The sequence below is a fragment of the Hoplias malabaricus genome, chromosome 2 (genome assembly GCF_029633855.1).
Source record: "Hoplias malabaricus isolate fHopMal1 chromosome 2, fHopMal1.hap1, whole genome shotgun sequence".
NCBI lineage: Eukaryota > Metazoa > Chordata > Actinopteri > Characiformes > Erythrinidae > Hoplias > Hoplias malabaricus.
The window spans coordinates 56,858,659-56,872,108 of record NC_089801.1 but is presented as its reverse complement, the minus strand read 5'-3'; the positions used below and the strand labels follow the sequence as shown (position 1 = coordinate 56,872,108).

The 13,450-nt window shown below is 38.2% G+C and overlaps 2 protein-coding genes across 3 annotated transcripts; both read right to left on the bottom strand.

Moving 5' to 3' along the window:
- Nucleotides 1–993: 993 nt before the first annotated feature.
- On the bottom strand, nt 994–7,676 carry LOC136686518 (oocyte zinc finger protein XlCOF6-like). Of its 2 annotated transcripts, none has more exons than XM_066660346.1 (4): nt 7,370–7,676; nt 5,149–5,318; nt 4,324–4,504; nt 994–3,297 (listed from the first exon to the last, which is right to left on the bottom strand). In XM_066660346.1, exons 1-4 carry the CDS (start codon nt 7,674–7,676, stop codon nt 1,802–1,804), a joined length of 2,154 nt encoding a protein of 717 aa, XP_066516443.1. In that variant the 3' UTR covers nt 994–1,801. The 2 variants fall into 2 exon arrangements, with proteins under 2 accessions (XP_066516443.1, XP_066516444.1); XM_066660347.1 differs by having other exon boundaries at nt 995–3,297; nt 7,399–7,534.
- Nucleotides 7,677–9,123: 1,447 nt separating this feature from the next.
- On the bottom strand, nt 9,124–11,120 carry LOC136677126 (gastrula zinc finger protein XlCGF57.1-like). Its single transcript, XM_066654549.1, has 3 exons — nt 11,027–11,120; nt 9,797–10,477; nt 9,124–9,628 (listed from the first exon to the last, which is right to left on the bottom strand). Exons 1-3 carry the CDS (start codon nt 11,118–11,120, stop codon nt 9,156–9,158), a joined length of 1,248 nt encoding a protein of 415 aa, XP_066510646.1. The 3' UTR covers nt 9,124–9,155.
- Nucleotides 11,121–13,450: the final 2,330 nt, after the last annotated feature.

Here is a 13,450-nt window from a genome sequence, read left to right as displayed (position 1 = left end):
TCATCTTATATTAAACACCTCATTTAACACTATAAAGAGTGTCCTGTGATTAATATATTACACCTCTACAGAATAAAGACACAAACCTGTTCCCTTTCTCTGAGATGGAACGCTATCCGATTCATCAACGAGTAAATCATTTGAATCGACTCTATTGAGTGAATCGTTTAATTTGAAACTTAAAAATACATTTTCTCTGGAAGGCAAATGTGATATAGGCATAAATAAACAAGTGATCATATATATAATTTAATATATAAATTTGACTTTAGAGGTCATGAACATTCTTTATATTATAAAAAATATGATTAATATATATTTTGGTTTTTAAAAATTGGTCCCTTAGGGTGGCAGTATGGGTCAGATGGATACTAGCACTTTGAGGAAATCTGTGTTTGGGAAGGGTGGTTGAGGGTCATTTCAAGTAACTGGTAGCACCATGGAATTGTGCATGCAGTGAGGGTGTAAATACCTGACAAATGCATCCACTTTAACAAGGCAACTAACATGTAATCTTATTCCTTACAATTACTTTTGACACTCAAAAATAATTTCAACAAATAGAAATTAGCTCAGCTTTTAACATCCTTTACACCAAATTTACCTGCTGTTAGTCTCTCTGCTGCTGTGATAGTGATGAGATGCTTTGATTTATGTTTGCATGGAGGGCGCGTATGACAGACAAATGTTGGCATGCGAGTAGTTGGGACCTGAAGAGATATCAATGCCAAAACACTCACAAAGAATGGCAACTTCCTATACAAAAGCTGAACTCTGAATTTTTTTTTTGGTGATTTAGAAATCATGGCCAGATGCATTTTTCATAGGTCCCAAAATAAAAGAAGACATATTTTGGAAAACGAAGACATATGGTCAGCCTAAAACTCAATAAAATTGATTTTACACACACACTTTCTTTGACATATGGTAACAATGTACTTTTATTTATGGTAAAAATGGCATCTTTAGGGGAAATTTCCTTTAAAACACGAATATATTTTAGGAGTTTATTAATAAAGTTAAATAGGCACTAACAACGGGCGTTCTGAACAGGGCTATTTAGACAGGGGGAGAACACCGCTGTGGAGAAGAGAAAAATAATGTCACATTTAAATCAAGATTTCCTACAAAAAAGGCATGATGCCAAATAAAGTATGATGAATCATGAGATCTTGAACTATAGTGTGGGGGAAAACAGCAACTACAACAAAATCAATGACCATTTTTATTTTACAAATGCTTTTTATTTGAACTCTAGGCAACAACTCCGTTGTAGAATACATTTTAGGGCCATGGGGTTGGTGGGGGGGGGTTCAGAGATTAAAGTCAGAATTCTGAGAATATTCTCTGATTAATTCACTGCGTATAACTGCGTAAAATAACACTGACTTCCATTGAATGTTTGTTCATTATTTGGAGGTCCATGTTTTTTGGACAGTAACGATTCAAATTCTGAATCTGAATAAACTCTTCTGAAGTCAGAGCAGGTAAAATCATATTCTGAGGCATCAGGTGAGTTCTAACATGTGGATTTGTAAGACCGGTACCAAACACTTTCTACGTTCTGAGCACTTGTAGGCCTTGTGACTCCGGTATGAATTTCCATGCGATGTAATGGAGAGCGTGAGATGGTGAAACCAGCTACAAGGCTTTTTCCTTTGTCCAGGAGGGATCAGACTGTGTGTTTTAAAGTTTTTTATTAAAGGTCTTTCCACAGTACCCAGATTTTATTTTCCAGTATGAATTCCTTGGTGTGACATTCTCTTCTTACTTTGTGGTCAGTGTGTATGAGGACAATGATTCAGGTATGAGACTTTTTTCTGTTATGAAACTTTGCGTGGCATTTAAGGTGCTTTGAATTTGGGAAACCTTTGCCACACACAGAGCAGATAAACGGCTTTACACCCGTATGAACCATCATGTGAATTTTAATTTCAAACGAATTGGAAAAACACCTCCGACACACAGTGCAGGTGAAAGGGTTCTCTCCCGTATGAAACTTCATGTGACTTATAAACCGTTTGGATGTTGTAAAACTCTTTCCGCACTCAGTGCAGGGAAATGGCGTTTCTCCAGTATGAGTCATGGTGTGGCTTTTAAGCTGACTTGCTGTGAAAAATCTTTTATCGCACTCAGAGCAGCTCAAAGCCCATTTTCCAGTATGAGTCGTCATGTGGATTTTTAAGGCTGATGATATCGAAAAACCCTCACTGCACTCAGTGCACATGTAGCGTTTCTTTTTAGTATGAATTTGCATGTGAGCTGTAAGGCTGAGGAATGTTTTAAAACCCTTTCCGCACTCAGAGCACGGAAAGGGCCTTTCTCCGGTATGAATCACAGCATGGTTTTTAAGATGGATTTCTTTGAAAAATCCTTTTCCGCACTCATTGCAGTTAAAAGGGTGTTCTCCAGTGTGAATCATCATGTGGTTTTTAAACTGATTTGCTGTGGCAAAACCCTTGCCGCATCGAATGCAGGTGTAGGCCTTCTCTCCAGTATGAATCATCATGTGATTTCTAAGTTTGTTCATTGTTATAAAACATTGTTCACATTCAGTACACATGAACTGTTGTTCTCCTGTATGAGTAATTTCATGGGAATTAAGGCTGGATAAGCATTTAAAAGCCTTTCCACATGCAGAACATGGATATGGCTTTTCTCCCGTATGAATCTTCATGTGGGATTTAAGGTTGTTTCCAGAATTAAAACTCTTTCCACACTGAGAGCAGCTGAAACTGTTCTTTTCTGAATGAATCTTCATGTGGATATTAAGGTAGCCCGAAGTCGAAAAGCTTTTTCCACACTGAGAACACGTGAAGCTATTTTTCCCAGTATGAATCTCCATGTGGGTTTTAAGGCAGGTTGGACTTGAGAAACTCTTTCCACACTCAGAGCAGGTGAACTGCTTTTCTCTGGTATGAATCATTGAGTGGGTTTTAAGGTAGCTCGAACTTGAGAAACTCTTCCCACACTGAGAGCAGCTGAAGCACTTTTCTCCGGTATGAATCTTCATGTGGGTTTTAAGGTAGCTTAAAGTTGAAAAACTCTTTGGGCACAGGGAACACTTGTATTTCTTTTTTCTGGAGTGAGTTTTTCCGTGTTGTTTTAACTGTGATGAACTTCTGAAACTTTTCCCACACTGAGAGCATGGATTAGTTTTTCTTTTAGAAACGTCCAGGTGACGCTGTACACTTTTCAAACTGGAGTCACTGGCAATGCTTGTGTTTATTTCTTCCTCAGTGTTTAGGGCCACCTCTGCACTGGGCTCCTCTTTCATATCCTCTTGTAATAACATTTCTACAATAGAAAAAGAGAAAAGTACACATGTTCATATATATTAAAAAAGGTAAACAAACTAAATAAAATTAAACCCTTAAAAGACCATTAAGAGACTCAGTGACAAAATCTGCTTCATATATTGTAAGAAAATGTTTTATTCTGATTCATTCTGGTCAAATTACATATTTTGTTGATTTCTTAAGTGTAAATAAGGATTAACACATAACACTGTTCTTTTAAATGATAATGAGTCACTCGCTGTTCACCCCGACCCCACAGCAGTGAGGAGCGAGGAGCAGAAGACTTGGTTTTAGTCGTTTTTGCTCTGTTCTGTCTTCTCGGTTCTTGAAGGGAAGGGAAGAGGAGCGGTTTCTTACCTTCCACCAAAACTTACATAATGCACTTTCTGCAGTGCTGAGCCCAATGTAGCTCTATTCTCCCCATTACAGCTCATTGGACTATTACAATATTGAAGCTGTAATTTTAACATAAAGAGTCTACCTACTATTGCGTTAAATTCTGATATATTTATTTATTGATAAGTTTGGTCTAATTTATCGACTCTGACATTGTTTACTATCCTGTTTCAAACGTCTGTCAAACTACGGTGTATGCTTACAGTAAAAAGCAATCTCTTGCAAATAACTGTATAAAGCAATCTTTTCATCTACACAAACTCTATTTGTCTGTTTGCATTCTCCTCTGGCAGGTTAAAGTGTTCAGAGACACATCAGCAGCAATTTGAAATGATGTATATGTATGATATATATGATGAAAATGGGTGTGGTAGTGCTCTTAAATATCATCGTATTAGCCCCTTTAGTGTAAAGACTTTTAAAACTAAAAGTTAATCAATATTTACACTAAATAGTTTTAAGTTTAAGGCCTAGGAACTGCAGTTTTTATCAAACGGTGCACTAAGTAATTGGATGGAAACACTGCTGTTGTGAAATTGGAGTTATAGTAAAACCAAAGGTACAGGAATTTAGTTCATCGTTTTCACTACATTGAATGAAACAAACTGTATAATAACACCAGACTGACCTTTCTTCATCTCCTTTAATTCCTCGTCTTCCATCTTCAGCTGAAACGCCTCCAACACGCTGTCATCTATTATCAGCTGAATTGCCTCCTTCTCCTCATCTTCCGTCTTCACCTGAAACTCCTCCATCACACTGATATCTACACTCTCCTCTTTCACACAGGACATTTTCTCCTCTTCTTCCTGTGGGGGACACAGGACAAAGTGAATGTATGTGGAAAAAACCTTGCACCGCAAACCGACTGGAGAGCAGTAAATGGAGAGGAATTATCTGAATTTTTATTTCACAGTTGTGTACATCACCTATAAAATAAGTGTGCTAAACATTTAATCCCCTTTCACCTCCATTAACACAGTGAAAGAGTGAAGGTGAAACTAGTTAGATTTGAGCTATATGCACAACATATGTGATTCGTTCCTTCAAATTTACTTGCACGTTTGCTCATTTCCCGTATTAAAAACGTTACACAGAGAGAAATGTTGAGTTTACACTTTTCTCAATTAAAGACTTGTCCTTGAACCCACGTCAAGTGACTGTTCCTCAACATCAGTCTTCCAACATGAACCAATCTTTAACTGTGTAGACTTGTTTTACACCATGTTTTCTGACTTGTGCCTGGCACACGCCACAAGTCTTTAATAATCCAAATTGGTTTTGAAAGCATGAGATGCCCCACACATTACATTTTTCAGATTTTTCTAGGCTTGATTGTTGTTAGTCCACCAAGATTGCATTTCTCTCAGTTTTCCACCAACAGGAGATTTGTTTCTGCAAACCTGAGCACACACAAGTTACATTCAGTCTGTGTCCCCTCCTCAGTGTCTACCTGGCTGCATTCTCCAGCCTGGAATGTTCCCGTCTCAGCCAGATGCAGTGGGCTCCTCCTCAGCTGCTTCCATTTATTTTCTTTTACACAGCACCCAGTGTCGGTGTATCCCAGATGGAGGGATGGTGCCCAGTCCTGGTCGTTTTCCATCATCTCGTACGCAGGTTCACCTGAAATGACATGGAAATGTTTTTGTTATTGATGTGAAAACTTGACAATAAAAAGGAAGAACATCAAAAACGTTTTTGTTATATTTCTTGAGATATTCGATAACAACCTTGATATAAATATCAAGAATCATTTTATATAATGTCCAATGAATTTAGCCAAATGCACAATTTCCCCACACATTCTATCATGTTCAATGCTATGTTTATAGGGCAATTATATAAAAATTCCACAGAAAAATGTCTTCATCTTCTGGATATCAATAGTCTAGTTATATATAGTTATATTGTGTCTTTAGTGAGCCTTTTAGATTTTTGAGACACTTTGAAAATAAAGACATAATATCCACGGAAGAAAGCTAAACATGTAGTTTTTCCATGGTATGGACGTTGTGTTTGTTTTTTTGTAGTTTTAGTTAAAAGTTGATAGTTAATATTTAAATGATTTTAAATACCTGGCATTACTTCAAGGTACACTGGATAAAACTAAGCAGTATGTACATATATTCAGTGACGAGAAGCACATTACACTGGCATTTCCAATTCTTACACTGTGTACCCAGAGGTTGTAAAACGGAATACACAGTTGAAGGTAAAAATAGAAATCACTTAAAAATGTACAAACACACAAGATATATAAGACAGAGTGAACAGTAAATAAAAGGCAAAAGAGTAGCCTTTAAATACAGATTAACCTTAAGTTTACACACACACAAAAATATATATATATATATATATATATATATATATATATATATATATATATATATATATATATATAGAGAGAGAGAGAGAGAGAGAGAGAGAGAGAGAAATATTTTTCAACTCTCCTAAATAAATAATAATCATATAAAAAAGTGGACCAGGCCAGAAGGTGATTTAAAGTTCTTTGGAGGCGTTGTTTCATGGAAGAGTTTATTGTAGATGAATACAAGCAGCTAAACTTTTGTTATGTCATGAAATATTCTTAGAGTGATTTCACAAACTGTTTTACAGTGAATTAATAAAATTAAAAACATTAGAAAAAACTGAATGGAATATGTTTATTGTATGCAATAAAATAATTAAAATTTTTTTTTAAATAAAATAATATTTAAGGACTGTGCATTATCTAGCACAGATGCAGTAAATGCTCAATCTACCGGATCTGATCATATTTTCTCATCCATATCACAGCTCTCTTGTTTATGAGCTTTAAAAATACACAGTTCTAGGGATGTTTTTTGTTTTATAACAGTACTAAAATATTGTTCAAAACTGTAAACCATAAACACACTACAAATCAACTGTTGCCCTGTTCCACACATTCAGTGTTGTTTGCATGATAAGCCAATGCATAATACAATATAGACCAAATTAACTTAAATTAGATCATCTGCCTTAATGACAGCAGTTTTTGTTCCTATCTGAGTTTAAATTAAATTCAGGTGTATTTTGACCTTGTGGGGTTATTTGTTGCAAAGTAAATAATCTTCATTATTTAATAAGAAGAAAATGAACAAGTTTGATCTAAGCAAGGACTTGGAAGTACTTGATTTAAGATTTAGCCAACAATAACTTTATTGGTTGCTTTGAAATTATTTTACAACGTTATTTATGGGTCATGAATTATTGATGTTAACTAATTAAATTTAACTTAATCCCGCTGATGCAGTTGAGGTCACTGGTAAAACTGGCGAGAGATCATTAGTAAAACTGGCGAGAGGTCACTGGTAAAACTGGCGAGAGGTCACTGGTAAAAGTGGCGAGAGGTCACTGGTAAAACGGGTGTAAACAGTGGGCAAACAGGAATGTGTGCTGTACTCAGTGGGGCTTTTGCAAAAGTGGTTCTGGATGTAGGGGGTGGGACTTTGTTTTAATTTTACAAAATCACCCACTGCAACTGAGACAAAAAAAAAAGTGTCTCAGGGCGCAGTTGCTCATTAATAATACTACTGAGGCCCACAGAACGCCTGCTGGACAGATGAGGGTGAACCTTTTCTGCTAACCTGACATGCCTGCTCATCCAAAACAACACAAAGTCTTAATTTCAACCACAACGGTCCCTATCTTACCCTTGTAGAAATGTCTGGAGCAGACGTACATGCAGCCGGATATTTTGGAGAATGTGATGTTTTTCCGCCTGACCGCCGCGACCCAAGCCATCCGCCGCCTCCGGGAGATCTCCTCTACCTGCGGCCCGTAGCCCTTCTTCCAGGTGGGGAAGCTGAAGAACCTCGCGCCGGGGTTGATCCTGTTGCCCTTCCGATCGTGGGTCTTATTCGTGCAGCCGATCACGCAGCACGACCTGACCATCTCACTGACGAGGAACCCGAACCGAGGGACTACAGCGCGGCCTACTGCCACAACCAGACTGCACATGCGCACAACATTACGTGTGATTACGTAGGTTTCTACAGATATTAAATGTGTATTTACATTACAATTATTTAATTAACTTTAAACAGACACTGGCCTTATTTTATAACTCCATATCGCACACCTACACCTTTTATATATTGCTTATTAATAATATTAATTATAATAATAATAACAACACTCATTCAAATAGTTTTTCTCACAAAACGTAAAGATGACAGCGGGCTTGTCAGTAGTTTCTTTGAACTTTATTCAATTTTACGAATTTCTTAAAGAAACAGGATCGTTTCCTCTTTCTCTGCTCCTACGGGTGTGTAAAATTATTTTTATTTTACTCTGAAATTTTACCTCAACACATCTGCACGGTTATCATCAGCTGTAAAAGCACTCTGCAGTTACTTCAGCTTTTAAGAGTAAAAAAGTGACTTAACATAAGATTAGAGGAAGTGAACATAATAGAGATTATAAAAGGTTCCCAGTGACAGTAAACACCTTGCGTTTCTACATTGACTCAATGCCACTTGTGCAAGAAAAATTAAATAGCCTACACCATACTGTATCCAGTGTTTTGTACTGCTTTTCCACAGGATAAAAACACTAAATTAATTTTCTGTTCCCTTAATAATGAATTTAGCAAATTCTTTGCAAACCAGAAAAGTACATTCCCAGCTGAAGAAGGGTTGGTTTTTCAGGGCGAACCGTGACATGGACCATGGCCGTGTGGAGGGTCAGTCTAGGAAAGAACTCAGAGCCTCACACACAGTGTTATTCCCCAGTGGAGTTGAACACAGTCATTTACACTGCTTCATAAAAACAAATAATAGGAAATAAAGCAGGAACACACTCAATTTGTGTGTGTTTCTGGGGTTGTGTTTGGAGCAACACCGTGGGCATTGGTCAGAGCCGCAGCTCTGTGTTGGTTACGTTTCTCCGCTGTTCACAAGCTCAGCAGGACGCCTCTGAACTCAGCAACATTTACACAGTGTTATACCTCACTCTGATCTGACTCCACAGTAAACAGCATAAACAATGACCCTGTCACGACTCTGACAGTTTATCTGTGGCTCTGACGCTGTCTTCAGACACAGCAGCACCCCCGCTGATGAAATATCCTCGGTTCCCCTCTAAACGTGTAGAAACATGGTGTTTCACTGGAAAGAACCAAGCTTCCAAGAATCAGGAATGGAACTGTTTTTTTTTAAACTCTTTTTTAAGCTCTAATAAAGACAATCTAAATTCATTTACTAAATGCCAAATCATAATCGATTCATCAAGCTCATCCCTAGTCACCACAGCGGCCTACACGACCAAAGAGCCTGGAGCAGACCTGCCACTGGCTCCTCTTCCTGATGCAGCCCTCACATTTCCCCTGGGCTCGGGACTCAGGAGCGATGTGAGGCTCGAACCCAGATACCTAGGATCCCTAAGCCATGTGGCAGCACCACCTCTTCGTTCCTGTGTCATCCTGTGGGTGATGCTGATTCAGGTATTGCAGTTTTCTCGAGTGTGAATTCGCATGTGGGTTTTAAGGTGGTTTGATTTAGAAAAACCTCTGCCACACACAGAACACGTAAAAGGCTTTACTCTGGTATGAATCATCATATGGGTTTTATAGTCAAACGACCTGGAAAAGCTCTTCCCACACTGAGTGCAGGTGAAGGGCTTCTCTCCAGTATGAATCATCAGGTGAGTTCTAAGGTGGCTGGATGTTTTAAATCTTCTTCCGCACTCAGAGCAGGGAAATGGCCTTTCTCCGGTATGAATAACAGTGTGGTTTTTAAGATGGCTTGATTTGAAAAATCCTTTCCCGCACTCGGAGCAGGTAAAAGGGCGTTCTCCAGTGTGAATCATCATGTGTATTTTAAAGATGGACGATGTCAAAAAGCCCTTGCCACACTGAGTGCACGTGAAGGGCTTCTCACCAGTGTGAATCATCATGTGAGTTCTAAGGTTGCCTAATGTTGTAAAACATCGTCCGCATTCAGAGCATGTGAACAGCTTTTCTCCACTGTGAGTCAGTTTGTGGGTTTTGAGATGATTGGATTTTGAAAAACCTCGGCTGCACTCTGTGCACCTGAATGGCTTGTCACCATTATGGATCAGCATGTGAGTTTTAAGGTTGCCCAGTGTTATAAAACCTTTTCCGCACTTGGAACAGGTAAACGGCTTTTCTCCAGTATGAATCATGACATGGCGTTTAAGGTTACTCGATTTTGTGAAAGCTTTTCCGCAGTCAGAGCAGGTGAAAGGTTTTTCTCCGATATGAATAAACATGTGGGTTTTAAAGCAGGACGATGTCAGAAAACCCCTGCCACACTGAGCGCAGGAGAAGGGCTTCTCTCCAGTATGAATCTTCATGTGAGTTTTGAGGTTCCCCAAGGCTGTGAACCACTTTCCGCACACTGAGCAAGCTAACGGCTTTATGCCAGTGTGAGTCATTACATGGCATTTGAGGTCGCTTGATGAGGCGAATGTTTTTCCACAGTCAGAGCAGGGAAAGGGTTTTTCTGTAGCATGAAACATTAAGTGGTTTTTAAGGTGGTTCGATTTGGAAAAACCTTTCCCGCACTCGGAGCAGGTAAACACTGATTTTTTAGACTGAATCTTCTTGGAAGTTTGACAGCTGCTTGATCTTGAAAGTCCTTTACGGCCGGGAATCTGCTTCTCTCCAGCATGAGTTTTCAGGTGATGTTTAAGCAGGGATTCTTCGCTGAAGCTGTTTCCAGGCTCTGTGCTCTGGTTTTCTTCCTTAAATCGTTTCGCTTCTGGTTTGTGCTCCTCCTTGATGTCTATTTGTAATGTTTCTAGAAAAAAACAGGACAGTCATTGTGTTTAACTTGTTTTAAATATATACTAATACTTTAAGTTAGAGACATAATAACTACGTTTGAAGACACGGGGAGCTGCCACCATAAGCATATATTACCCTGAATTTATGAACATTTCAGTATAGTATTTTTATCTTATATTTCAGTATAGTCTTTTTCAGTGTATATAAGTCTTAACATGATTTAAAAATCATTGTCTATGCAAAGCTGCCATTAGTAATAAATACAGCTTGGAAAAATGAGCATGTAACATTGTGAATCCTCTAGACGTGCTAGCATTATGTAACTGTGTAATGATACAAATACATCAAAAGAAAAGTTGTATGAGAGAAAAATGCATCAAAAAAGAAATTAAATGTCTAATGATTGCACTCTTGATTCTAGAGTGCAGTAGGTAACTGAAAAGTGGCACTTGTTGCCGTTGGGAGTTTAAGTGTAAGTTTGTTGTGAACTACAGAAATGTAATTCAGAGAACAAACTGGACAACAGTGAACAAACCAAACTGCATAAAAACCCTAGACGGACCCTCCTTCATCTCCTTTAACTTCTCGTCTTCTGTCTTCAGCTCCACTCCCTCCATCACACTGAAGTCCTCACTCTCCTCTTTAACGCAGGACATTGTGGTGTATTCTGCAGAACACAGATACCTGCAGAAACCCTTCCAGGAACAATAAATCAAATAATGAGACTGTCTTGATCATGGGTGGCATGGTGGCGCAGCATGTCACAATCACACAGCTCCAGGGTTGTGTGATCTATGGGTTCGATTCCCGCTCTGGGTGACTGTCTGTGAGGAGTTGGTGTGTGCTGTCCGCGTGGGTTTCCTCCAGGTGCTCTGGTTTTCTCCCACAGACCAAAAACACACATTGGTAGGCGGATTGGCGACTCAAAAGTGTCCATAAGTGTTGAGTGTGTGTGTGTGTGTGTGTGTGTGTGTGTGTGTGTGTGTGTGTTGCCCTGTGAATGACTGGCGCCCCCTCCAGGGTGTATTCCTGCCTTGCACCCAATGATTCCAGATAAGCTCTGGACACACCGCGACCCTGAATTGGATAAGCGCTTACAGATAATGAATGTTCTGGTCATCTCAGTCACTAACATCTGGTCAACTGGAGGAGTAATTAAAATTTTTACACACACACCCAGTCACTCTCACCTGTGGCCACTTTTGCTCGGTCACACTATCTATTGGTGTGTGTGTTTGGACTGTGGGAGGAACCTGGAGGAAATCCAAACAGACACAGGGAGAACACAATAATCTGAGTGAGGCTTAAAACCACAAACCCAGGACAGTGGTGTGACAGCGCCATCATGATTTCTCTTAGGAAAATAATTATTCTATACATTACAAATAGGATGTATAATTACATTACTGCAGTATGTGTGGGAAAACGTTAACTTATAAATGACTTCACTCTCTACATTATCAAACTTTGTGATATCAGTTATTTAGTTATTCACCAATTATTATAGGTAATTAGCAGATAGAGTTATATATTTAAGGATAGTTGAGGTTTGATATAATTAGAATATTAATTTCATAATATTGAACCTTAGTAATTGTATATCAACATGCTAAAACATTTTATACACATCTACATATTTAAATACAGAATAAAAATATTAAGATTATTCAAATTAAGTTTAAAAGCCATTTTTAGGAAATTCCTCTAAAAAAATACACAGCTTTTATTAAATGTCACTCTGGGAATGAAGCAAATTAGCTTATAGCTAAGAAGTGGAATCATATTTTTGATGTCATTTACTAGCTGAATGAGTTTAAAGAGTATCATTATTAAATTAAAATAAATAATAAAAAAAAAGGTCCTGCTGCCGTTCACGCGTTAAAACTACATTAACCATAATGCTTTGCGGTGACCCCACAGAAACAGAACGTTATCAGAAATACAACTGTTAAATGCGGGTCTAAATATTAAAATGACACAATAAATATTAATATAGTAAACATTAGCAAATATTCATTTAATAACAAATACCTTTTAAAGCGTACCTTGTCTTTTCTGAACCAAAACAAAGCTTATCTTTTCGTCCCAAGGTATAATATATGCTAGATAATAGGCGATAGTTCAACAACACGCTAAATAAATGTTTTATTTTAAATAATAACATCAAAACGTGTATTAAAATGTTATATATAGCACAGGTGTATTTATTTACTGTACAGACACATACCTTGCCCTCACTGTCCTTTTCTTCTGAGTTGTAAGATGTAGAGGGGGATGCAATAGCGTCCTCTTCTGTTGGGATTATGGCTCTTTAAACCTAGAGACTAAACCTAGCTGTTACGCCCGTCACCTATTTTCAGTACGCAGCACGGATCTATGAATGTGAAATACCCATCTCTATCTCTACCCACCTCTCCCTCTCCAATAATCCCACACTGCGAGCTGAAGGGATTGGTTTCTCAGGTTTGTGACATATGAAACCCTGGCTGTCTGATAGCTTAGCCTCCACAACTTCTTTACCCTCTCCACACAGACAGATTTAATCTACATTCCTTATCCAGTTCAGGGCGGCGGTGGGTCCGGAGTCTACCTGGAATCACTGGACGCAAGGTGGGAACACACCCTGGAGGGGGCACCAATCCTTCACAGGATAATTAATCTAGAGTATATCCTAATATGTGTATTGGTTTTCATATATGTTATGTATTTTATATTGTTGTTATATAATTTTTAAAAATAGTTTCACCTACAGCTTTAGAGCCCTTTTAGGTTTTAAAACACAAAAGGCTACATTTTATTCTGTGTCACTGAAAATTTATATAAATTATTTAAGTTATAACTGTTTTCTATAAAGTTAAACTAATTTTAGATGAAGATTCAGTCAGATAGAAGGTAACCTGATACTCTAAGCTTCATTATACGTAGTATACATTCCTCACACCTTAATTCAGCCAAACTCGGTAAGCACTACAACATGAACAGGCTC

Excerpts from the sequence above, each read along its gene's own strand:
- LOC136686518 (XM_066660346.1), bottom strand. The coding sequence starts at position 7,676 with ATGTGCAGTCTGGTTGTGGCAGTAGGCCGCGCTGTAGTCCCTCGGTTC. Across the intron at positions 5,319-7,369 it reads CTCCAGACATTTCTACAAGG|GTGAACCTGCGTACGAGATG; the intron begins GTAAGATAGGGA and ends ATGTCATTTCAG. Across the intron at positions 3,298-4,323 it reads ATTAAAGGAGATGAAGAAAG|AAATGTTATTACAAGAGGAT; the intron begins GTCAGTCTGGTG and ends TTTCTATTGTAG.
- LOC136677126 (XM_066654549.1), bottom strand. The coding sequence starts at position 11,120 with ATGTCCTGCGTTAAAGAGGAGAGTGAGGACTTCAGTGTGATGGAGGGA. Across the intron at positions 10,478-11,026 it reads GTTAAAGGAGATGAAGGAGG|AAACATTACAAATAGACATC; the intron begins GTCCGTCTAGGG and ends GTTTTTTTCTAG. Across the intron at positions 9,629-9,796 it reads AAAAGGTTTTATAACACTGG|GCAACCTTAGAACTCACATG; the intron begins GCAACCTTAAAA and ends TTACAACATTAG.